Source organism: Carcharodon carcharias, chromosome 25 (assembly GCF_017639515.1).
Source record: "Carcharodon carcharias isolate sCarCar2 chromosome 25, sCarCar2.pri, whole genome shotgun sequence".
NCBI classification, from domain to species: Eukaryota; Metazoa; Chordata; class Chondrichthyes; order Lamniformes; family Lamnidae; genus Carcharodon; species Carcharodon carcharias.
The window spans coordinates 20978671-21006529 of NC_054491.1; the positions used below are offsets into that span (position 1 = coordinate 20978671).

The window sequence follows — 27859 nt, forward strand, 5'->3', positions numbered from 1 at the left end:
GTTAAAGTGCTATTTAAATGCAAGTTGTTTTTAACTTCTAGTCTTGGTAGCTCTCTTATACCGTGCAGTTGGGTTGCCAACTGTGATTAAATGTATTCCTGGAGGTTTCATCACATGACTTCCCCCCCGCCCGCACTCCAGCCATTCATCGACCAACACATCCATCCTTGTGACCCACTGCCTTCCTACGCCAACTGGAAAGCAAAAAGACTCATTACGCAATTGGATGATGCTGGACTGTCAGCCAAACAGCTGTAAAGAGAAATGTTCTAAGAAAATGACCAAAAAAAAGCAATCTTTTTTAATATCCTGATGATTTTTCTCCAGGATTGCACACAGCAGATGTCCTGGAGTTTGATCTCCAGGCCAATCCTGGAGGGTTGGCAACCCTATTGCGCAGTCACTGGCAGAGGTCAAAGTGCATACCTTACCTTGACAAGAAAAAGTCACAAAGATACTCAACAATATCTTCAAGTGAATTTCCTACATCACTGCTCAAACTAAATGGACTGCAAAGAATTTACATGAACTATTTTAGAAGCCTGTTTCATTCAGCCTTGAGCTAGTTTTAAGCTGGGTCATTCCCCTCCCCCGCTTATATCCAGCAATTCTGTACATGACGTCAATGTGTCTCAGGAACTGCTGGTTTATGGTGGCAAACAGCAGCTTCACACCATCATCTCCCCTTTCCCTACCTCCTGTGTACACATTAGAAGCTGGGTCATAATTGCATTCATCAAAAATCAAAACTGAAATTAAAGCCAGTCATCAGAGCATTCCTGCTTTCGGATCTGATAAGACTGAGGTTGGAATTCCTTCTAGAAGCAAAGGAATTCAGAGAAGTGGAGCTGGAGAAAGATCAGGCAGGTTTGCTTTAAACCACAAATAAGCAAGTAATTTCAGCAAACCCCCTCCACCTCGCACACACACAGGCACAGAGAGAGAGAGAGAGAGAGAGAAACACACACACAAACACAGAGATACAGAGAGAGAGAAACACACACACACACAGATGCAGAGAGAGAGAGATAAGCACACACATACAGAGAAACACACACACACAGATAGAGAGAGAGAGATAAACACACGCACAAAGACAGAGAGAGAAACATACACACACACAGAGAAACACACACACGCACAGAGATAGAGAGATAAACACAAACACACAAGCACAGAGATACAGAGAGAGAAACACACACACACCAGATACAGAGAGAGAGATAACCACACACACACACAGAGAAACACACACACACAAGCACAGAGATATATAGGGAGTGAAACACACATACACAGATACAGAGAGAGATAAACACAGAGAGAGAGAGATAAACACACACACACACACACACACACACACAGACACAGAGAGAAACACACACACACATGTACAGATATACAGAGAGAGAGAGAGATAGAGAAACACAAACACACACACACAAATACAGAGAGAAACACACACACAGACACAGAGAAACACACACAAGCACAGATAGAGAGAGAGAGAGAAACACACACACACACACAGATACAGGGAGAGAGAGATAAACACACACACAGGGTGAGAGCGAAACACACACACAGAGAAACATACACACATAAGCACAGAGATACAGAGAGAGAAAAAAAACAAACACAGACAGAGAGAGATAAACACACACACACAGAAACACACACACAAGCACAGAGATACAGAGAGAGAGAGAAAAACACACACACACAGACACAGAGAGAGAGAGAGAAACACACAGAGAGAGAGAAACACACACACACACACACACACACACACACACAAGGACAGAGACACAGAGAAAAACACAGAGAAACTCTCACATACATACACATACAGAAAGAGACACACACAGACACACAGGCACTGAGAGAAAGAAACACACACACACAGAGTGAGACGTACAAACACAGAGTGTGAGAGAGACCCACACACTGACACACATTATGCAGACACTTTCACACAAAGACACACATCTACACACATAGTTACACACAACACAGACATTCTCACACAAACACAGGCATACAAGTATTAACACACACTCACACATACAGACACTCAGATATTTCAGTGAAGCACTTTTGAAGTGTAGTCATTGTTGTAATGTAGGAAATGTGGCAGCCAATTTGTACACAGCAAACTCCCACAAACAACAATATGACAATGACCAGATAATGTTTTTAGTGATGTTGATTGAGGGACCAAGGAAAATTCCCTCTTTTTCAAAATAATACCATGGGATCTTTTACATCTGCCTGAGAGGGCAGATGGTTTAACATCTCATCAAAAAACAACTCAATCATGGAAGAAACAGGGCAATTGATGAGGAATATTGCTGTGCAAACAAGGTTGATCAGCCAGCGTAAAATTCCACATCAGCTTGGCATGATTTTTAGCAGCCTGCAGTGGAAGTAAAACACACAATTTCACAGGAATGACAGGGCTTAACTCGGACCAACAGCAGTACAGCAGCAGTGAAGCCAGCCTCGAGACCCATGAGGACGTGGCACAGGAACTTTTCGAGAAGGTACTTACCTTGTGTCTTCACTTGCCAGGGAGAAAAACGAATAGGCATCAACTTAGTGAGGGAGCAGCTCTGAGAAGTGTCTTTGTTCACTTGTCAGAGGTGCCAGTCGATGAGACGATAATGACCACTCCATGAAGCAAACTCAGTATCTTGTTTGATTTGGTGCCTGGAGATTGGCTCTGATAGTTATACGCAGCCAATGTGTTATCTGTCTCAGCACAGCCTTTCCAGTGAAATTTAATCTGATCCTTAATCTTCTCCCCAGTTCCAGCACCAACCCATTCCCCTAAAAACGAGGGAGGAGGCCTTCAAGAAAAGACCATTTGGACACTAAGGTGACTAGTAAGATGCCTGCAATTCTTCTCAAAATGTAATTTTAAAAACTAAAATAAACGTGGAATATGCTGAAATTATTTCATTATTTTTGTTTTGGAAACTATTTTTCAGTAAAGATTGTGATGTCATCTCTGTGCTACAAATGACACGTACAATTTCCAGTTTATTTGGAGTCCCACTGGCATGGGATATATTTTAATTTGTTTTTTCTTTTCATTTTACTTTGACATTAAAAATTTAGAGGGATTTCCTTCCCTGACCTCAACACTTGCACACAGCTCCCAACCCCAACTTCTCACAGTGCATCTGAAATTTCGAACAGTTCAAAGGAATTGTGGAGCATCCTAAGAGAATTCTCAAGCAGTAACGGACCAGTGGCTTCAGAGAGAATCATAAACAGACAGCAAACTCTGAGGGGTTTATCCCAGGAGTGCTCTGCTACCAATCATAAAGAGATGTTTCAGAACAGAAAGAATCTCTTGGGCTTATTGCGATCCAATCCTTTACATCATTCTTTAATATTTTTCTCCCTCAAGGGCTTATCAGGTAGAATTGCAGTATTTTATCCAACATGCAATATGCACTCTTGCCCGAGGACATGCCAGAAGTGTAATAGCTTTTCTCAAGATTTGATATTGTGAAGAAACCAAGGTGACAAGGATTACCAAAGAGCAAATTGATGACTTATAGCCTTTCACGTTCAGAAATCTCCCAATCCCTTCCCCACTTAAAGGGTTAAAGACAGAAGGGCTGAGGCAGAATCTCAGTTTGAAGGTTTGGTTTAAGATCTGGGTCAGAGGAGACTTGGAGAGAGAAGGAGCGAGTTAGAGGGTTGCAGCGAGGACACCCTAGAATGCACAGCCATGATGGTGCGAGGGTTTGCAAATGACGAGGGAGCAGAGGGGATGGAGGATGAACAACAGGCCAGAGTCGGGAGAACATGCAGTGTGGACTGAGATGCAGAACAAGGAAGCGAGGTTACCGTGGAGAAAAGGAGTGAGCAGATAGGAAGGTTTGAAGAAAAAAAGAAACATTTGCCTTTCACAAGCTCAGCACATCCCAAAGTGTTTTACATCCAATGAAGTACTTTCTGAAGCATAGTCATCGCTCTAATGAAAAAATGCAGCCACATTGTGCACAGGAAGCTCCCACAAACTGCAATGAGATTAATGACCAGAAAAAACTGTTTTAGTGACGTTGATTGTGGAATAAATATTGCCCACGATACCAGGGATAACTCCCCTGCTCGTCTTCAAAATAGAACCATGGGATCTTTTATGTCTAACCAAGAGAAAGGATAGAGTCTCAGTCTAACATCTCATCTGGAAAAACTGTACCTCCAACAGTGCAGCACTCTTTCAGAACTGCACAGGAGTGCCACCCTAGATTTTTGTGCCCAAGGCTCTGAAATGGGCCTTGAACCCATGACCTCCTGACTCAGTGACGAGAGGGCGCTACCCACCAAGCCACGGTTGACACATTTTGAACAGCTGAAAACAATGCAATTGACACCCCAAGTATCAGCGATGGCAACCAAACCACTCGACAAGGGAGCGCTCTCTCACCTTCTTCAAGCGGAAGCAAAGTGACGGCAATGCTGAGGCGGCCACTTCCGAGGCTCACCAGGTGAGGCTTGTCTGTCTGTACTTTCAGCCCCTTTCCCGTGTCAATGAGGTCCAGAGGAGTGTTCTGACAGGAAGAGAAGAATGTCAAGATGTCAAATAGCTTAGGATAACATAAGAACACAAAAAAAAGAAGCAGGGGGAGTCCTTGGGCCACCCTCAAGCCTGCTCCTCTATTTAATACAATCATGGCTGATCTTCTAACCCTTGATTCCCTTAGTGTCCAAACATCTATCAATCTTAGTTTTGAATATATTGAACAACCAAGCATCCACAGCCCTCGGAGAGAAGAACTTTCTCCTCTTCTCAGTTCTAAATAGTTGACCCTTTATCCTGAGGCTGTGCCCACACTTCTAGATTCTCCAGCCCAGGGGAAACAGCCTCTCAGCATTCACCCTGTCAAGCCCCTCTAGAATTTAGTACGCTTTGATAAAGATCGCCTCTCATTCTTCCAAATTTCAAGACAGTGGCCGATTCCACTCAATAACATGGGACAGATAACAAACAATGGACCTGAAGGGTTTAAAATAGTGTGCTCACGATAATATGGTTGGTTTTGCTTTAATTTGGTATGACTGATGCTTATGATGAAAGTTTTCATTGTCAGCAGGCAGGCAGCAAACAATTTATATTTAGGAGCTAGATGTGACTCAGAATTACCAAAGAAATGTACACATTCTCTGTTAGTGAGGTACAGTATCTCCACTTCCTCCTTACCACCCCTGTTTTATTGTCTATCTCATTGGTACTGACCTCACTTGGTTCCGCTCTTATTTATCTGGAACTATGCCTTCTCTTTTTGCTCCTGCAGTCTTGTGAGTCCCTCAAGATGACATTCCCCTCACCAGCAACTGTTTCAAGCTCCATCAGGTTAGGTACAACCTCAGCGTTCCACTCAAACTGTGAGGGGAACTTCAGGTTCCATTTCCTCTTCATCAGGAAGCCTGTCCGACTATCTCTCCATCGCAGATTCTCTTCCACTGCTGATCCATCCTCAGTGTCACCCCTATCTCAGCCCCTCTGCTGCTGGAACATTCATCTGTACTTCTAACCACTTCCTGTACTCCACTCTCTGTAAACATCAGCTCATTTCTAAGTCTAATAACAGTATCTTATCCCACATCAAGTCCTACTTACCCATCACACTGGCTTCTGATCCTCCCCGACCTTAATGGCCCCAACTGAAAATTCTCATTTGGTTAGTTTAAATGCCCTCCTGACCTTGCCCTTTCCTGACTCTTGCCTTCTTCAGCCCGAAATCATTACCATACCCCCCTCACCCCTCTCCCCAGCCACAGAACTCTCCATTTCTGAGATATCTTTGCCCCAGGGTGATTGGCTCAATTGACAGTGGGAGGTGAATTTGCCATCTCATCCCTCGAATGGAGCACGTTGGAATTCACCGCGGAATTTGAATTGTTTCCGATGCGGCTAATTGTGGAGGATAAGAAAAGGAACAAAATTGCATTTATATAGCACCTTTCACAACCTCATGACATCCCCAAGCACTTTGTAGCCAATGTATGACTAAGTTTTGTAGCTGATGTAAGAAATGCAGCAGCTAACTTATGCACAGCAAGATCCCACAAACAGCAATGAGATACATAACAATCGTTACTGATGTGGAGATTTTGATTGAGGGGCAAATATTGTCAAGGACACTGTGGAGAACTCCCCTGCTCTTCTTTGAAATGCTGCCGGGTGATTTTTCACGGCCATCTGAGATGCCTCATTTAAAACTTGGCACTGCCAAACAACGTAGTGTGCTCTCAGTGCTGCACTGGGAATGCCAGATTGGGTTATGTGTCCTGGAGGGGGAAATTGAACCCACAGCCTTCAACCTCAGAGGTGAGGATGTTACCCAGTGAGCCATAGCTGGCACTTGTAGTAAGCAGCTTTTTGATTCTATTTCGACAGCATCTGGATAATATCTGACAGCTTGTGTCGCCATGGCAGCTTCAAATCACACAAATTCTGTCAGCTTATCCCCTGAGACGTGATTCTGTATAACACTCTTTACACTCTGCTCTAATTAATCAGCTGGTGCCACAGCATCATCTCCTGGCACCAAGCAAACTGCATTCTCTCGGAGTCAATAACTGCTCCACCTTTCCACTTGTGGCAGACTGCATCACTTCATAGCTTGATTTATTATTTTTTTAAATCACAGGGATTGCACTGTGTCTGTCCTGAGAATGTCGGGAATCAATCCGTTTGCAGCAGGGGTGAACAAGTGAACGTCTCATTTTCTGTTTCATCCCTTTGATTTTCTACCCACTCGCCTGAAAGCACCCATCATTTCTGAAATAGTGTGAGCATGTATGATCATATGTGTGTATGTGCATTTGGTGTGTATGTGTGCACGTTTGTGCATGTGTATGGTTGTGTGCATGTATGCATGCTTTGTATATACCTGTGTGTATAATGTGTGTACACATGTGTGTATTTGTACATGCACATGGGTGTGTGTATACATACCTGTATTTGTGCATATGTTATAAAAAATCCTTTGTTTTAAATTTGTTCTAAAATGTCTTGTTCCTACCCTATAACAGTGACAATACATCAAAAAATGCCTCAGTGGCTGTACAGTGCTTTAGAACATCCTGAGGTTGTGAAAGGCGCTATATAAATGTGATTTCTTTCTTTCTGAAGCTGTGACTAACTATATGCAGAATTCTAAAACATTTCAATATTTCAACTGAAAACAGAGAAATGCTGCTGCTATTGTTTAAACTCACAAGGGAAGGTGTCCTTTCAGCACTGTGTATTAGCGACAGAGTAAATATTCTGATCAGACAAAATCCCCCAAGCCATAATGAGGAGTTGTGCAACAAACTATCTCCCAAAGAGTAACAAGCAAGCAAGAGCTGCATTAATAAGATTAACATTATCCAATTACATTGAAAATGATTTGGCAGGAAACACACCAAAGTGATTAAGAGGTAGGTTCTGCAGTACATGTAACCAGCTCTCTACTCACCTCCCAGTATCAACAATGGCATGCATGGAATGCTTTGATATTTGTATTTAATCAGCCACTGCTGTAACCACTGTACAGCATTGTGGGTGAAGTGGACTGAGAATTCACATTCAACAGTGCAATTCACTCTGTGCTAAAGCGTCAGCTGTGACTTAGTCTATGCTTCTCTAAGTCCAAAGGTTGTGGGTTCAAGTCTGGCTCCAAAGTCTTGAGCATGTAATCAAGGCTGACATTCCTAGTGCAGTACAGAGGGAGTGCTACACTGTTGAAGGTGCTATCTTTTGGATGAGATGCTAAACTCAACAAAGACAATAGGAGTTCTCCCTCAATCCCTCAACCAGCATCAACATAGAATAGATTTTCTGGTAATTCTGTTTCTGCTTTAGTTGTGCCAGCATCACAGACTAACATCTGTATTCCACCAAAACAAAAACAAAAACAAAAACAGAATTACCTGGAAAAACTCAGCAGGTCTGGCAGCATCGGTGGAGAAGAAAAGAGTTGACATTTCGAGTCCTCATGACCCTTTGACAGAATGTTTATCTGGATAGCACTTGCTAAACCAGGAACAACCTGCTGAAATAGTCATCTGATAATGAAAACTTTTAAATGGAAATAATCTAAGGTTGGGTCTTGAAGATTTCAAGTGATGGGGCTGTGATTATTTCCTTTGGCAGCTTGTCCCATTGTGGGATTGTCCTTGGGAATAAAGATTAAAGATACACTGTCTTGGAAACAAATGTCTTTTGTAGTTTGTGTGGGTGACAACCTCGTGTTGTGTCATCGCTGTTTGCGGAATCTTACTGTGCACAAATTGGCTGTGTTTCCCACATTGAAACAGTGACTACACGTTAAGGGTACTTCATTGGCTGTAAAGTATTTAGGGGCTTCCTGAGAATATGTAAGGTGCTATAGCAATGCAACTCATTATTTTTCATTGTAAAATGCAAAGTTCACACAGATGGAACGCATTAAGCAACCATCTGAGGCCTACAAACTCTGCCTGGTTCCCAGCCATTTCTCAAAAACCATTTTGCACCTCTTGTTTTAAGTTTCAAACTCCAATGTAAAGAAAGAAAGACTTGCATTTATATAACACTTTTCACAATCTAAGGAGGTCCTAAAGCATTTTACAGACAATGAAGTGTTTTTGAAGTGTAGTCACTGTTGCAATTTGGGAAATATAGCAGCTCCTCAGTATGAACCAATAGTGGAAGATTTCCACTTTTGCTTGTAGCTGAGAAGGGAGACATTTGGCTGAAGCTTTTCATCTTGCACTCAGGATAAATGCAGGAATGTCAAACTTCAATCCAAATTAGCCTGGGAGCCTACAGTTCCCTGTTGCTTGCTCCAAGGCAATGCGTCGACCAATCAGAGTCAATTGCCAACCAATTCACACCCTTTTCTCCTGTATTATAAATTGTTAAGGTTGTTTGAAATTTGGCATTCTTGTGTTTGTCCTGATGAGTGCAAGAGGCAAAGCTTCAGCAACATCTCTCTCTTTTCAGCAAATATTCAAGCCCTCTACTATCAAGTGACTTTTGAAAGCCTTGATTTTTCTGTCCTTTAAAATGTTTGGATGGGAAAAACCCATGGTTCAATGACCAACTTAATGCTCCATCCATTCCAGGAGAGTTGGGAAAATTTCATCTCTCACTTTCAGGGAGCCAATGGTGCAGATCAACTCTCTCAAACTGTGGTGTCTTTCCTCATTCTCAGTTCCAACTATATCAAATTGCAAATTGGCAGAGGCCAAGACACAGAGACCACTAATGCACTGTCTCCGAAACAGAGAATGGTGCCGGGAGGAATCTCGAGACGGAGAGTTTAATTTAATTTTTTTAATCAGTCGCTTGGTATTAAAAAAATTGAATGTCATTGAAAAGGGAGGCATGTTACTGAAGCTTTTCATCTTACACTCATCAGGACAAATGCAAGCAAGGATGCCAAATTTCAAACAACACCTTGGCCAATTAGAGTCGGCTTGCCAACCAATCAGCACCCTTTTCTCCGGTATTATAAATTGTCGTGATCACTTTGAAATTTGGTATTCTTGTGTTTGACCTGATGAGTGCAAGACAAAAACCTTCAACAACATATCTCTCTTTTCAGCAATATTTAATTTGTTAAGTAGGGTAAATCTCTGTCGCTTGTTTTACACTTAGTCCACCTTTCCTTTCCCTTCGAACTGTCTCCATTCTAGCCCTCTCCCTGAGAAAGGTCCTCCTTCCCGGCTTTTACAGTGTTGCCCATTCACCAAGGCTCCTTAGACAGCACCTTCCAACCCCACGACCGCTACCATCTAGAAAGACAAGGCCAGCAGACACATGGGAACACCATCACCTGGAAGTTCCCCTCCAAGTCATTCACCATCCCAACTTGGAAATATATCACCGTTCCTTCACTGTCGTTGGGTCAAAATCCTGGAACACCCTCCCTAACAGCACTGTGGATGCACCTACACCACATGGACTGCAGCGGTTCAAGAAGGCAGCTCACCACCACCTTCTCAAGGGCAATTAGAGATGGGCAATAAATGCTGGCCCAGCCAGCGAAGCCCACATCCCATGAATCACAAAGTCACAGAATCACACAGTGTAGAAGAGGCCCTTCGGCCCATCGAGTCTGCACCAACATGTGAGAAACACCTGACCTACCTACCTAATCCCATTTACCAGCACTTGGCCAATAGCCTTGAATGTTATGACATGCCAAGTGCTCACCAGGTACTTTTTAAAGGATGTGAGGTAACCCACCTCCACCACCCTCCCAGGCAGTGCATTCCAGACCATCACCACCCTCTGGGTAAAAAGGTTTTTCCTCACATCCCCCCTAAACCTCCTGCCCCTCACCTTGAACTTATGCCCCCTTGTGACTGACACTTCAACCAAGGGGAACAGCTGCTCCCTATCCACTCTGTCCATGCCCCTCAATGAATAAAACAAATTTTTTACTTTCTTAATGTATAGGATAATTCTCAAATTATTCATCAGCCCGGAAGTCCTGAGTTAATCCACGATCACCATTTGATTAGGACATCTCACGTCCACTTTCCCCTTCTCGTGACATTTGGTTAATATTTAACACTGATCATGTCTCTGGAAACATTTAGTGTGGAGATTCCATATAAAAACAGTTTGAAGCTCCAGTCAATAGGTGGTGTTGCAGAATGAGTGCCTGCAGTCTCTTTCCCAACTCAGTTACCCTGTTTTAGAAAAGATTAATCCAACTGAGTGTGGGCTACATCACGGGTAGCTTAACTGTTCCTTAAAAGTCTTTCTACCCACCGGCACTTTCTATGAGAGACACATTTGTTTCTTGTCACACTTCAGAGAGAAACAAAAGCCCTCACACTTTTACAATTCCTTGCACCTGCTTAGGATGGGGCAAAGCGTTTTGAATGAGAGGCAGATGCATCAGCCAATCTGCATCCAGGTCATGCAGGCAGCAATGAGATAATAACCCGATAATCTGTTTTAGGGATCACACAATAGGTCACACATCAGGATAGATCCCACAATAGATCACACAATGTCAGTATAGTGCCAAGTACTTTACAACCAATGAAATACTTAGGATACAAGGCAGGCAATCGGCACACAGCAAGCTCTCACATCAATGAGACTGACCAGATAATTTGTTTAAGTGGTACTGGTTGAGGAATAAATATTGACCAGGAGACCAGGAAGGACATTTCTCCTCTTCCTCGGAATAGTGCTGTGGGATCTTTTACATCCACTTGAGAGGAATAAAATCTCATCTAGAAGTCAAGACCTCTGACACTGTGGTGCTCCTTCAGTACCACGCAGAGTGTTAGCCACTGACCCATGATTACAATTCACTTGCAGCAAGCATCATAAAGTGGCTGTAATTGAGTTGTCCATTCACTGAACCACATTACAAACTGATCTATGTGACAACCCACTATCTGCAATGCCTTGGGCCAAAGATAAAACTGGCTGCAAATATACTCCAGACTTCAGTCGCCTTTGTTCCTCATCCAGCATATTTTACCTGAATGATTTTCTGTGATTTTTTCATTTGGCCAACTGTGTTTCTGTTTGCTTTGTCCATGATTACATCATCTACAATCGATCCTTCACACTCTTGGATATCCTTGAAAAGAGGAGAAAAAAAATTATTCTTTCAATTTCAGATTAGGTGCTTCACAGAATCTCTTCGCAAAGCACACTCGCCTCACAATCAGAAGGCTGTGGATTCAAATCCCACCTGCTCCAGAGACTTGAGCACAAAGTCTGGACTGACAATCCCAGTGCAATACTGAGAGAGTGCTGAATTGCTGTAGGTGCCGTCTTTCAGGAAAGACACTAAACCAAGACCCCATCTGCCCTTTCAGGCGGCTGTAACAGATCCCACGCCACCATTTTGAAGAAGAGCAGCGATTACATTACAACAGCGATTACAAATCAAAAGACTCTTCTTTCAAATATGACACCTCTGACAATGCAGCACTCCCTCAGCACTGCACTGAAGTGGCAGTGTAGATTTTGAACTCAAATCGTGGATTGGAGCTTGATCTCACAGTCTCGTGATTACTAACCATCACATCAATTAAAATGAACCAAAGGGGAAAATGATTGATTAGCCCATTGCAGCTTCCTTTGGTCTATCAGAATAAATTGGGAACATACACATCCAGCCTGATGTATAATCTCAATCAGCTTGCTCCTTGCCAAGTAGGACCTTGTGTGAGTTGAGATTCTAAAAGCAACTTCTATATTGACACTTGGAGGGAATGAGCACCATCAGAGTCCATGGCCCCCCTTTGAATACAGAAATATGGGAGCAGGTCAAAAAAGATTGACAAGCATGATACCAGAACTGAGAACTAATGAAAGACTGAACAGGTTGGGGCTGTTTTCTAGAACAGAGAAGGCTGGTGGGTGACCTGATAGAGATCTTTAAAATGATGAAGATGATTGATAGGGTAGAGCAAAAGAATATGTTTCTATTTATGGAGGAGACCAGAACCAGGGGCCAGAAATATAAGACGGTTGCTAATAAATCCAATAGGGAATTCAGAAACTTCAGCAGTTAGAACGTGGAACTCACCTCCACAGCAAGTGACTGAGGAGAACAACATAAATACATTCAAGGAGAAGCTAGCTAAATACATGAGGAAACATAAAAGGATATGCCGATGGGGTGAGATGAAGGAGGATTGGAGGAGGCTTGTGTGGAGCATAAACACCAGCATAGTTGGGCTGAATGGCCTGGTTCTGCACTGTAAATTCTATTTAATTCTTTAATATTATTTCCCCAGTTGTTGAATGGACAATCGACAGGAGCCACACATTTCCAACAGTCTCTGTTGGAAACGCCCAGGGCCTGGATACCAATGGAGACACAGAATTCCCCAATTGCAAATTAAGTTAGGATGAGAAGTCTCTTTGTTAGATCTCTTCATACAAGATGTGGGTCACTGTGCTCTCCTGGAATAGTTTGACATCCTAAATTATCGGAGAAGAAGCTTCCAGTTGTTTTCACCCCTAGTTGACCCTAGGTTTCTTATAAGAACATAAGAACTAGGAGCAGGAGTAGGCAATTCAGCCCCTCGAGCCTGCCCCGCCATTCAACACGACTATGGCTGATCTAATTTCGGACTCAACTCCAATTTCCCGCCCTTTTCCCTTAACCTTTCCACTCGTTACTAATTAAAAATCGGTCTATCTCCTCCTTAAATTTATTCAGCGTCCCGGCATCCACTGCACTCTGAGGTAATGAATTCCACAGATTCATGACTCTTTGAGAAAAGTAACTCCTCCTCATTTCTGATTTAAATCTACCAGCCCTGAGCCTAAAACTATGACCTCTCATTCTAGAATGCCCCAGAAGGGGAAACATCTGCTCCGCGTCTACTTTGTCTGTCCCCTTTAGCATCTTATATACCTCAATTAGATCTCCTCTCATCCTTCTAAACTCTAGCGAGTATGGGCCTAAACTGCTCAGCCTCTCCTCATAAATCAAGCCCCGCATCTCTGGAATTAATCTAGTGAACCTCCTCTGAACCGCCTCCAGTGCAACTACATCCTTTCTCAAGTAAAGGGACCAAAACTGTGCACAGTACTCCAGGTGCGGTCTCACCAATACCTTGTACAGTTGCAACAATATTTCCCTATTTTTATACTCTATTCCTTTAGCAATAAATGCCAAAATTCCATTTGCCTTCCTTATTACCTGCTGTACCTGCATACCAGCTTTCAGCGATTCATGCATGAGGACACCCAGATCCCTCTGGATCTCCAGGAGATTCCATGACAATGCATGGGTTGTGTTATGGGACAGACTGGATGGGCCAGTGGATACAAGGTCTGTTCACCCCATCACCTCTGTGCTCGCTGACCTACATTGGCTTCTGGTCTGGCAACCTTGATTTTAAAATTCTCATCCTTGTTTTCAAATCCCCTCATGGCCTTACCTCTCCTTAACTCTGTAACCTCTTCCAGCCCCATGACCTCCTGAGATATCTGTGCTTCTCTAATTCTCACTTCTTGCGCAACCCCAATTTCTATCACTCCACCATTGGTGGGCATGTCTTCAGCTGCTGAGGCCATAGACTTCTCCACCTCTTTCTCTTCCTGTAAGATGCTTCTTAAAACCTACCTCTTTGACTAAGCCTTTGGTCACCTCCCTAATATTCTGTTACGGGCCGTGTCAAATTTTGTTTTGATAACTCTCCTATGAAGCATCTTGGGAAATTTTACTATGTTAAAGGTGCTATGCAAATGCAAGTTGTTGTCTTTTCCTGACTAAGATTTGCCTATGTTCATATACCTTCTTTCCAAAATGCCAACCTTACTCTTTTTAGGAATATGAGAACATAGGAAATAGGAGCAGGAGTAGGCCATTCAGCCCCTCGAGGTTGCACTGCCATTCAATAAGACCGTGGTTGCTCTTCTACCTCAATGCCCAAAATATCTCCACATCCCTTGATGCCTATAATATCTTTCTGTTACTGCATTCAGTTTATTCTTAAATTAATTGAGTATCCTTTCTTACAGAGGACCTCCCAGCAACTGATTCCAGCTAATATTTGCTGGTATGTGTCTCTTATCTTGTCTCTGCCCCTTACTGTATCAGAGAGAAAATCTACTTTATCTCCTTTGAATGATAAACCTGGAGTGAAATGGTGTCATTAATAGTGACTACTGGATATGTATAGGGAACATTGCACATCTGGCCTGATGTGTTATCTAGGTCAGGAGGTTGTAGATCCAGATCACTAAGTAGTGTCTGGAGCAGAGAAATCAAGGAGCATTCCAATAAGAATATAAGATCTAGTAGCAGGAGTGGACATTATGGCCCACTGAGCCATTCAGAATGATCCTGGCTCACCTTTGACCTCAACTCCACTTTCCTGCTTACTCCCCATATCCCTTGATTTCCCTGAGAGGCCAAAAATCTGTCTATCCCAGCCTTAAATGTACTCAATGATTGAGCATCCACAACCCTCTGGGGTAGAGAATTCCAAAGATTCACAACCTTTGAGTGAAGGAATTTCTCCTCATCTCAGTCCTAAAAGATTGGCTCCTCATCCTGAGACTGTGCCCCCCTGTTTTAGATTCCCGAACAATGGAGACAATCTTTCAGTGTCTACCCTGGCAGCAGAGTATTTAAAATATCAGAAGGGTTTTGACATTGAAAAATCTCCATTTTTTATTGAGGTGGATGCGGGCAAATAGTTTAAATTCAAAGTTGTCAGGATATTCTACCATAAGATGACTAATCGGTAGTGTCTGGAAAGGGAATTGGATAAATGGTGAAAACAAAATAATATAAGAAGGTGCAGAAATGTGCCAGAGAAACGGAATTAGAATTAAGAGACAGCATTAGCACTGGCTTGATGGGCTGAATGGCCTCTTCCTTTACTTCCGTTATGTAGACATATTGGAGAAGTTGAGACTGTTTTCCTTGGGGAAGCGAAGGCTGAGAGGAGATTCGATTGAGGTGTTCAAAATCATGAAGGGTCTGGATAGAGTAGATAGGGAGAAACTGTTCCCATTGGCAGCAGGATTGAGAACCAGAAGGCACAGATTTAAGGTAGTTGGCAAAAGAAGCAATGGGGACATGAGAAGAAATATTTTTCATGCAGCGAGCGGTTAAGTTCCAGAATGCACTGCCTGATAGTGCAATGGAGGCAGGTTCAATTGAGGCTTTCAAGAAGGAATTGCATTATTATTTGAAATGGAAGAATGCGCAGGGTTACAGGGAGAATAGCACTAGGTGCATTGCTTAGAGAGCCAGCACGGACACAATGGGCTGAATGGCCTCCTTCTGTGCTGTAACAATTCTTTGATTCCGTGAATCCTGTGTTGTAATACTATGAACTTATATTCACCGCTACAGAGGCCCTCATAAATGTCTCTTTTCATGGTTCTGTTGGCAGGTTCTGGTTGTGAAGAATGAACCCTAATGTCAACAATCCATCGTTAACAGCAAAGCACGTTAATGGTTAAATTGTCCCCTGTACCAGCTCAGCCGAAAACCACGTGTACACCCTCGCTCTGGTTACACAGGCCTGTCCGTCATTAACAAGCCACACTGTTTTAATGATTTCTCAATTAAAAACAAAATCATTGACAGGGATCCTGTAAACCAGCTGCCTGTATTTCACACAAGAAAAAAAAACAACCCTCAAACCATATGTGCAGAGAAAATGGAAAACATATAAACATTATCCCCCTGATGCTCAACATTTCAGACACAGCTGTTACATCTCCCACCCAGACACCCCAGGCCCATTCCCACTCTGCCAGCTTTCCACGGTGCACAGGGGTGGACTGACGACTGACCGTTGCCAAGCTCAGTTGCCAAGGCAACAATACAGCAACACTCCTCGCAACAGTTCTAATGACAGGATTCGATAATGGAAGAAATTATCAGCACGGCCACCAGGGACTATTAGAGTGAGGGACTGGGGGAAGAAGCACAGATTTCACCAAATCCTTGCTCCCCATTAAAACACAACCATACTGCCGTTAATTTAATTATTTTGTGTTAAATCCTTTAAGGCCTCTATGACTCATCATCCCAGTTAACAAGATAAGCCGACGAGCACTTGAAAGTAAAAAGGAAACTTGCATTTATTTAGCACCGTTCACAACCTCAGGACTTTCCCAATCCGCTTTACGGCGTTTTGAAGTGTGGTCACTCTGGCAACATAAGAAACGTGGCAGCCACTTTGAGCACAACAAGATCCCACAAACAGCAATGTGGTAATGACCAGATAATGTGTTTTTTGGTGATGTTGTTTGAGGTTACAGAGATAGGGAGGGTTTAGGGGCTGGAGGTGGTTACAGAGATGGGGAGGGTTTAGGGGCTGGAGGTGGTTACAGAGATGGGGAGGGTTGTGGGGCTGGAGGTGGTTACAGAGATGGGGAGGGTTGTGGGGCTGGAGGTGGTTACAGAGATGAGGAGGGTTGTGGGGTTGGAGGTGGTTACAGAGATGGGGAGGGTTTAGGGGCTGGAGGTGGTTACAGAGATGGGGGGGGTTGTGGGGCTGGAGGTGGTTACAGAGATGGGGAGGGTTGTGGGGCTGGAGTTGGTTACAGAGATGGGGAGGGTTGTGGGGCTGGAGTTGGTTACAGAGATGGGGAGGGTTGTGGGGCTGGAGGTGGTTACAGGGATGGGGAGGGTTGTGGGGCTGGAGGTGGTTACAGAGATGGGGAGGGTTGTGGGGCTGGAGGTGGTTACAGAGATGGGGAGGGTTGTGGGGTTGGAGGTGGTTACAGAGATGGGGAGGGTTTAGGGGCTGGAGCTGGTTACAGAGATGGGGAGGGTTGTGGGGCTGGAGGTGGTTACAGAGATGGGGAGGGTTGTGGGGCTGGAGGTGGTTACAGAGATGGGGAGGGTTGTGGGGCTGGAGGTGGTTACAGGGATGGGGAGGGTTGTGGGGCTGGAGTTGGTTACCGAGATGGGGAGGGTTGTGGGGCTGGAGGTGGTTACAGAGATGGGGAGGGTTGTGGGGCTGGAGGTGGTTACAGAGATGGGGAGGGTTGTGGGGCTGGAGGTGGTTACAGAGATGGGGAGGGTTGTGGGGCTGGAGGTGGTTACAGAGATGGGGAGGGTTGTGGGGCTGGAGTTGGTTACAGAGATGGGGAGGGTTGTGGGGCTGGAGGTGGTTACAGAGATGGGGAGGGTTGTGGGGCTGGAGTTGGTTACAGAGATGGGGAGGGTTGTGGGGCTGGAGGTGGTTACAGAGATGGGGAGGGTTGTGGGGCTGGAGGTGGTTACAGAGATGGGGAGGGTTGTGGGGCTGGAGTTGGTTACAGAGATGGGGAGGGTTGTGGGGCTGGAGGTGGTTACAGAGATGGGGAGGGTTGTGGGGCTGGAGTTGGTTACAGAGATGGGGAGGGTTGTGGGGCTGGAGGTGGTTACAGAGATGGGGAGGGTTGTGGGGCTGGAGGTGGTTACAGAGATGGGGAGGGTTGTGGGGCTGGAGGTGGTTACAGAGATGGGGAGGGTTGTGGGGCTGGAGGTGGTTACAGAGATGGGGAGGGTTGTGGGGCTGGAGTTGGTTACAGAGATGGGGAGGGTTGTGGGGCTGGAGTTGGTTACAGAGATGGGGAGGGTTGTGGGGCTGGAGGGATTTGAAAGCAAAGATGAGAATTTTAAAATCAAGGCTTTGCTGGATGAGGAGCCACTGGGCCAATGAGGCACAGAGTCCACGGTCACCAATTTCAAACAACTGGAAGAGAAATATTCAAGAAGTGAAGGAAAGACATTGTACAAACAATGTCTGTCTTTCCCCCATTCAGCCATCACGATACCTTGTCGCCACTGTGTTAACGGGACGATTATGCTTACAGTTATAGCTACATTAATTACTGGCGAGGACACAGATGCCTAGATATTTCACACGGTGCCACACTATAGCCAGCACCATTCACTCCTTAGCAAACAAATTAGAAACTGTATGAATCCTCAGTGATAGGAGCAGGATGGTTCTTCAAAGAGAAACTCGAGACAGTTTGCTTTCAGGGAGATAATGAATTCTCCTTACACTAATCATTCATCCTTCGAAGCATCAAGAACAAAGATTTGAAGGAACACAAGAGCATATCTTTACCAAGCTTAAACACATACGGATGCGCGCACACACACACAACACGGGCACACACACGCACACATATACACATACACACATATACTCACACACAAACACATGTGCACACACACACACACACACACACACACACACACACACACATACACACTCTCCTATGGCCAGCGACACCCACCTCCCATGAATGAATAAATAAAAAAACACACACACTCCTACATACACACACTCCTATGCACACACGCGCGCGCACACACACACACGCACACACACATAGACATGCAAACGCGCACACACACGTACATGCATGCATGCACAGACACACACATGCACACACATGCACAGACACATACACGCACACACATATGTAAACATGCACAGGCACACACACACACACACATACACAAGCACACACACACACACATGCGCACACATGTGTGTGCAGGCACTCACACACACATACATATGCAAATATGTGAACACACATACATGAACACGCATGCACAGACACATGCGCACACAAGTACACACATCACACCCACACACACGTACACACACACACAGACACATACACGTGCAAACACATGCATGCACGCACACACACACACGCACACATACACACACACGTGAAAAGACACGCATATTCAAGCACACACACACACTCTCTCCTATGGCCAGCGACACCCAGATCCCGTGAATTAATAAGAAAAAGCACACACACACTCTTACGTATACATGTTCCTAGGCAGACACACACATTCCTACATACGCACACTTTTACCTACACATAACCCAAGCAGACTCTCACACTCCTATGTGCACACACACTTGTACGTACGCACACACAAAATCCTATGCACACTCCAACATTCACACACGCACTTATACACAGGGTCTTCAATACACTTCGATACACACACACACACAGACACAGACACACACACACAGACACACACACACACACACAGAGACACACACACACAGACACACACACACAGACACACACACACACACACACACAGACACACACACACTCAGACACACACACACACACAGACACACACACACACACACACAGACACACACACACACAGACAAACAGTTCCCCACCCTACGCCGCTGAAAACCACAACAGGAACAATCACTTACACAATGAGTTTCCTCAGTGGGTGGATATTCTGAGGTTGGGAGCCAAAGACATAGTACACGATTCCCAGTTTGACACAGATTAAAGTAGCAGATGTCTTCCGGGGGGTTCGGGGAAGAAGAGATAACACAAAGGCGCTGGGAGCTATGCAGGAGAAAAGCATGAAATGACTTGTCCTTTAGAGATAAAAGATCTCAGTCACTGTCTGAAGGCATGTTTGAGCTAATCAGATTATTCATGCAGGTTTACATGGGCTCAAACCCAAAAATGTGAAAAATGTCCCACAATGTAACACATTAACATTCTGGAGTCTGCCCCGAGCATAAGTTATTAAAAATGGTCACAGCCCAACTTTAATAGAAAGTGAATCACTTAACTACTTCTAAATGCCTCAAGTATATCCATTGCCTATTAATAATATTGACTGAAAGCAAATTTCTCCGTGTTTGGCTTCCTCACATTTCCAGTTAAATCAGCAATCGAGGTTCCATAATCGGACCATGAGATGGGGTTTGTGGGACTGCAATGTATGGAAGGTCCCAGCTTTAAACTCCAGTCTAGGCTGGTGGGATTGGGAATGCTATATTGACCCGCTGGTGGTGGGGTTGGGAACTCAATCGGAGTTCTTGTTGCTAATTTATATAGTGATTAAACCAAGATAGCAATGGAGATATCACGGAGAGTTGTTGGGCTGGAGGCAATTACAAAGATAGGGAGGGGCAAGGCCGTGGGGGGATTTGAAAATGAGCATGAGAATTTTAAAAACGAGGTGTTGCTGAGCTGGGTGCCAATGTCGGTCAGCGAGCACAGGGGTGATGGGCAAAAGGGACTGTTGCACGTGTGGGCTTTAAGTAGGAATCAGCTGCGATGTCACACCATCTTGAAGAGTCTGCAGATATACGTGGCAAGACGCTTTCCTGAAGGGTAACAATCCTACGGAACGGGCAAGGTTGCGGGACATTTTCTCCTGGATGCTCAGAGGTTCTGCCAATTGGTTTCAAAAGAAGAAAGATGGCCGACCAATGTCCACAAGCATCCCATTGGATGAAAGGCTGCTTGGCCTGGCTCCTGACACCTCCACAACACTTCAAAGACCTGGAGATGCCTCCCTAGAAAGCCAAAAAGCACCTAGATTTTGACTTCACATCCCAGACTATAGGAACATTCCCCACTTTGAAGAGAACACAAGGAGCTTGAGCGATAGAGAGGTGCATAACAACATAGGTAATAGAAGGTGTAGGCCATACAGCCATTCACTATGATCATGGCTTATCTTCTACCTTAACTCACCTTTCCACACTATCCCCATAATTCCTTGACTCTCTTAGTGTCAAAAAAAATCTATCAATCTTAGATTTGAAAATGCCCAATGACTGAGCATCTGTAGTCCTCTGGGGTAGAGAAGATTCACAACTCCCCAAGGGAAGAAGTTCCTCCTCATCAGAGTCCCAAATGGCTGATCCCTTATGATGAGACTGCAGCCCCTAGTTCTAGAATCTCCAGCCAGGAGGGAACAACCTCTCAACATTTACCCCATCAAACCGCTTAAGAAGGTTATATATTTGAACAAGATCACCTCCTATTCTTCTAAACTCAAGTGAATCAACAAGCGACACTCTGAATCAGCATGCTACAATGGCAGAACAGGTTTAAGGGAGTGAATGTCCCTTGCTGTGTGGTGATATTTCAGATAGCTGACAAGGGTGAGAGAGCAAGATGCCATTTAGGAGTCCTGACTTCAAACAAGAATGAGAGGATAATCTTATCACTGTAAATAAGACACAGATGTCTAAAACATTCCGAGGAGAGCAAGGAAATTATGCTAAACATTTATAAACACTGGTTAGGCTCCAACTGGAGTATGGCGTCCAGTTCTGGGCACTACACTTCAGGAAGGATATCAAGGTACTGGAGAGGGTGCAGAAGAAATTTACAGGTATGGTACCCGATCTAGTTTCAATTGTTCTGTGTTCGATTATGTGAGTCTGTTTACTATTGATGCTCACTGCGCTTGATTGGTTAAGCCTGTTTGTAAACTCAGAGAAAAGTAAACAAACTGTGGAAAGAACTGGAAGCTAGAGCTAGAAGCATGGAGCAGACATTTTAAAATTCTTGTAAATAAGTCCCTACACACGTAGAAACTAGTATCATCTTTGCATTGCTCTGAGAAATACAACACCTGATGTGAGGGACTTCGGTTATGTGGAGAGACTAGAGGAACTGGGATTGTTCTCCTCTGTGCAGAGAAACCTAAGGGGTGATTTAACAGAGACGTTAGTATAAATAAGGGGCAACTTTTATCAGTGGTAAAAGAGTTAGTAACCAAAGGAGTGGGATTGGAAAAGAACCAGAGGAAACATATTTTACATAAAGCATTGTGATGAACTGGGAATGTGCTGCCTGAAAGGGCGGTGGAAACAGATTCATAAGTGACTTTCAAAAGAGAATTGGATAAATACTTGAAGTCAAAAAGTTTGTAGGGCTATTGGGAAAAAGCAGGGGAGTAGGATTAATTGGATAACTCTTTCAAAAGAACTGCCACAGGCAGAATGGGCCAAATGGCCTTCTTCTGTGCTATAGCATTCAATGGGAAAAGTTTTCCCTCCATTGGTGGGGGTGGGGTGGGGGGGGTGGAGTGCAGGACCGGGTGCAGGCCGCCAATTAAGGCCCACCCAGCGTGATGTCCACCAGGAAGCGCTATACACTCCTTGTGCAGGGTGGGGGTGGGGGGGGATTCCCTCAGCTGGGAGCGCGCTCTTTCACACATGCGCACAGAAGAGCACACAGACCTCCCTGAGGCTAAATGCTGCCTCAAGGAGATCGCCTCGGAATTAAAACTTTTAAGATAAACGTTTAAAAATTTCCTGGATATGTTCCCTCATCTGACACAGTCACATGAGTTGGTACATGCTCATCACTTTAATTGAAACCTTTATTAAACATTTAAAAACCCTCATGAAACCTCATCCCGCTAGTGGATGAGGTTTCATGCTTTTTCTTAAGCCTGTCAGGGCTCCTGGCCTGCCCACCAACCCTAAGGTTGGACGGGCAACCCTGTCAATTACCTTAATTGGTTTATTAATGACCTCAATAGGCTGTTGACAGGTCAGCGGGCGCACAGCCGACCTGAAAATGGAAATGGTGCGGGGTGACGTCAGGAGTTCTGCTCAATGTCATCCCGTGTCATTTTACACATCGGCAAGCGGGCCCTGCCCTCTCCTCACCAACTGGAAGATCCTCCCCTGTGATTCTATGGAAGCTCACTGACCTGAAACAATAACGCTGTTTTTCTCTTCACATATGCTGACAGGCCTGCTGAATACTTCCAGCATTGTCTGTCTTTAATTACTATTTCAAGCATCCGCAGTATTTTGTCTTTGTCCAATCAGCTGAGTTGAGTTGCTATGTCCCTCAACTACATTATCATATATTTGGATTTAATGCAGGCAGGAAAATTTACATTTAGCCCAATGCACAAACACCAATCACTAATCATCCTCGGATGTTTCTCTCAGATTGTAAGGATGATTTCTTGTACAAACATGATGTTTTTTCTCACATCTTTCCAATAACTTTTCTATATTAACATTAGAATGAACCGCACCCAAATTAAGGGGCATGCTCCCTCTGATATTCACTCTGTCTCCCTTGCTCTTCATCATGCAGTTTCTCTCTTGGTTGTTCAGTCATTTTCTCCTTCTGTTCTTTATTCTGTCGCTCTGTTCAACTCCTGTCTTTTAGTCACTGTGTCTTGCTGTGTAACAGTTCCTCTGGTCATTCAGTCAATCCCTCCTGCTCACCCTGAAAAGACAGTCAGTCTCTCTGACTGCTTCCCTGTTATCCCCCTCCCAAACTCAGTCAGACCTTTGGAGCCTCCCTCTTTGCCGACACACATAAAAAGGAATTTGAACTCCTCACCGGCTAGTTTCAGGAATAGGACAAATGGTGGTTCTTTCAAGAAGTTAGCAGAGCCACGATGGACCGAGTGACCTCCTTCTTCCCTGTATGATTTTATGACTTTTTATATGCATCATGAGTAAGTCATTAAAGTAACTATGTAACTCAAACCAAGGTAACGGTCCTTCTGTGAAGGTCCTTACCTTCGGTTGAGGTCTCCTCCAGGAAGCCAAGGCTGTCAATCAGGCTGACTTCTGGGCCGAGATACTGTCAAAGGAATAAGACATCCACCACAGGGTCAAATTTTCAAAGTGTGCGTGGAATCCCGGACTTCTGAAAACCCTCTGCCCGGTTTATAACCCACGCTGTTAATATCAGAGCCAATATGTCAGGTTGATAACCGATCATCAGAGCTACAATTGTTTTGTTCTGTACAGCTTTGGGACAAACCACTGACAACTCAAGTCATAAAGAGCTTAGCAGCACATTAGTTAGATTGTCTCATGAATCCAAGGGTAGAGTATTTAATTGCACACTGCGTTATAGAAATATGAAGCAATTTGCAAAAATTGTTTTTGTTTCGATTTGAAATATTTCACCTACAGCAACATTCTTTCATTCCATCACTAATAACCCTGTGCTACAATATTCAATGATATGCATTCTTCCTGATGGCCTGAACTGTGCATTACAAAGTCAAATCAGCATAATAATGTTTCCTTTCTTATTAAATAATGATTTCTTCATCCCTTCCCCCAGCACATTAAAATATTGAGTCTTCCAGCTCATATTTCCAATGGTTCTTTCTAATGCAAGGAAAGATTTCTTTATTGCCCTCTGATTTTGTAAGCTTAACTCTCCTCTGACTCCCTGGCTGTTGCCCAGCATCAGCCTCTGCCATGTAAGTACTAACCAGACAAAGAACATCGTTGATCCATCTCGCATTCGACTGCAGTCAAGCCCCAGGTTTATCATCATCCTTCTGCTCATCCATCAACCCTCTGCCCATCCATCAGCCCTGCCCTCTGATCTCTTCGGGTCTTTGTCCCAAAAATATTGGCCTGGATTTTATGGCCTCTCTTGACCGGCGGGATATGACGGTTCTGCTGAACTGAATGGAGATTTAAATGGCTCACCGCATCCACCGGGGGAGGGGTGAATCACATCACGACAGGGCCATAAAATCCTGGCCATTCGTTTCAAAGGTCTAGGTTGATCTAGGCTGATACTTCCAATGCAATACTGAGGGAGTGCTGCACTGTCAGTGATGTAGTCTTTCCAATGAGACATTAACTGAGGGCCGCTCAGGTAGATGTAAAAGATCCCACATCCACTTTTCTAAGAAGAGCAGGAAAGTTCTCCCTTGTGCCCCAGGCAATGTTTATCCCTCAACCAATACTGCTGAAACATATTAACTGGTCATCATCTGGTTGTTGTTTGTGGGAGCTCGCTGCATCCAACATTAACTGCCACAAATTATTTCTGGCACAACCACAGTGACTACACTTTAACAGTGCTTCATTGCTCTAAAGCATATTGGGCTGTTCTGAGGTCATGAAAGTTGCCACAGAAATACGAGTCTTTCTTTCTGTACTCACTAAGTCAACAGGGACTGAGAACAAATCTGCAGAAGCCTTTAATGTGCCTAGGTTTGGCTGAAAGAATAATGGTATGTGAACGACACTCACCTTTACTAATGTCAAAAATCGGCAGCAACTTGTGGCGAGGAGGAGAGACCCTGTAAATTGGGAAATACCACAAGTTGTTGGATGATTTGTGCCATTCTGGTGTTAGCCTTGCCGAAATGGCAGCCCACGCTTCATGGCCACTTGAGCTTCATGAATATGCTATGACTTACCCGTTAGACCTGCCACCGGGAGTTACATCGAGTAATTAACAATGTTAGCAACCTTTTAACAACATGATCATTGTTAATGACTGCTAATCAAACCCTCTGGCCCAGAAAGTAAACGATTACAAGTCCGGAGTTTCAGATTCCGAAATTTCTAGATTGTCAAATATTGAAAATGTCAAATTTAAAATGATAAATTTTTTGTTACTTTTCCTTTCTCGCTCTTATCTCTCCTAATCCAACCTTTCTTTTCCTCTCTTTATTTCACTTTCTGTACCTGATTTGACTCTAACTCATCCTAATTCGTTCTTCTAATTCATCCTCTTGCACTTCAGTTTCTTTTCCAATATTCCAATCTCATTGGTTCAGGAAATAGACTACTGGTCCCTTCATTCACCGAGGTCCCAGGTGTCCCCTTACTCTTGCTCTGCCATTATTAGCTCCCAATTCCAATAATTTTGTGGGCAAAAAATATTAAAACCTAATCATGCACAAACAAGTCTAACTAACAGACATGCCGAGGGTGCCCCCTCTCTCATCCTGCAATGACAGCAATGGATGCTTACGAGTTATTAGACAGTAATCCAGCTGAGCCAGTCAGATGACATCATAGGCCATTAGAATGAAGATCAAGCAATATATCTCTGACCATTGGACCATGGAACAGGATTATCATCAGTAATGCATGAACATCTGTCCAGAGTTATTTGTAATATTTAACAGGCAATAAATTCTTGAATATAATGTGGGTTTTGTTCAGTGCTGACAGTGGTTGATTCATTTGGTTCCCACAAGCGCCAATCTGATTCACAGAACGTTTGCTTTCCTGAGACTGGATAAGATTTCAACAAATTTTGTGGAGTTATTCAGGATTGCGGGTTGCAGGAGGATAACCTTTAGTCATTCTTAACTCCAAAGTTATCTGCAAAATTCTTTTAAAAGTTATTTTATTATAAAGCTGGGAAGCTTCTGTAGGGTACATCCTGAAAAGTTAATCGTGAATTTTAAAATTTTGTCAGGGGATGTGGGTGTCACTGGCTGGGCCAGCATTTATTGCCCATCCCTAATTGCCCTTGAGAAGGTGGTGGTGAGCTGCCTTCTTGAACCGCTGCAGTCCCTGTGGTGTAGGTACACCCACAGTGCTGTTAGGGAGGGTGTTCCAGGATTTTGTCCCAGCGACAGTAAAGGATCGGTGATATATTTCCAACTTATATGGTGAATGGCTTGGAGGGGTACTTCCAGTTGGTGGTGTTCCTATGTGTCTGCTGTCCTTGTCCTTCCAGATGGTAGAGGTCACAGGTGCTGTCAATGGTGCCTTGGTGAGTTGCTGCAGTGCATCTTGTAGATGGCACGCACTGCTGCCGCTGTGTAAAATCTGTTCTGTTCTGTACTTTATCACTGGCCCTCTCTGGATTACAAACATCAGGAGCATACATCATAGCCTGGGATGCATAAGAAGCTGATTATTCCTAAAGACTATCCCACGACATCTTTGTCAGGTAAAGATAGACTGAGATGAATATAGGAACAGAAGGAGGCCATTCAGCCTCTCAAGCCAGTTCTGCCATTCAGTTGGATCATGCCTGATATGTATTTTAACTCCACTTAGCTGTCGTGATTCCCTAACAATTAATACCCCTTTCCTAACCAAAATCTACTGATCTCCAGCCTCTATGTCAGAATTTATAGAGTCATGGGGCCAAATTTTTCCCTTAAATGTCTAACCAATTTCTTTTTTGTCTGATAACGCTCCTGTGAAGCACCTTGGGCATTTAACAACATTATTGGTGCTACTTAAATGTTGTTGTTGTAGAGTCGGTACAGCACAGTAGCAGGATTTTCTATTTTTGTTTCTGGCCACAAACAAAACTTTTCACGGTAAACTGTTAGGACCTCACCAGATCCAAACTGTGATCTCAGCTGCACAACCCAGGAATTACTGAAGTGACTAAATTTATTCTTGGCTACACCCAGCCAACATCTGTTTCTCCCCTTCTGCTGATCGATCCCACCTTCTCGCCATTTTCAACAGTCTTTAAAATTCTCACAAGATTCTGTGCAGTAGACGACTCAAGTGACTGTCAGTCATGGCGAGTGGGTGGAGTTTGCATACCTGAACGGTGATGTTAAACACAGACAACAGGACTATTATAGATACCACCTTTCAAAACCCAGACTGTGTCTGGAGAGGGAGTGTTTTCAGGTGCGTAACATTAAGAAACTAGCAAGCAGAGTAGGCCATTCAGTCCCCTGAGCCAGCTGTGCACATTTGGTTAAAATACTGCTGGTTACAGGTCAGACACTAGTGTGAGCGATTTTAAAGGGATCAGTTGAGCACAGTACTGTGCAATAAAAGGACAGATTTAAAGAATCACAGAATGGCTAGAGCACAAAAG

General features: G+C 44.1%; 1 protein-coding gene across 7 annotated transcripts in view; it reads right to left on the reverse strand.

The window, feature by feature from the left end:
* The window catches only part of LOC121269665 (pleckstrin homology-like domain family B member 1), a 331530-nt gene that overhangs the window by 232922 nt on the left and 70749 nt on the right, over positions 1-27859 (reverse strand). For 6 of the 7 annotated variants that reach the window (XM_041174450.1, XM_041174453.1, XM_041174451.1 and 3 more), the window contains exons 2-3: positions 11499-11600; positions 4445-4568 (exon numbers count right to left, since the gene is read on the reverse strand). In XM_041174450.1, the coding sequence (XP_041030384.1) occupies positions 4445-4568; positions 11499-11600 (226 nt within the window). Of the gene's footprint in view, positions 1-4444; positions 4569-11498; positions 11601-19716; positions 19761-27859 lie in introns of those variants that run through there. The other variant, XM_041174457.1, reaches the window with a different exon arrangement.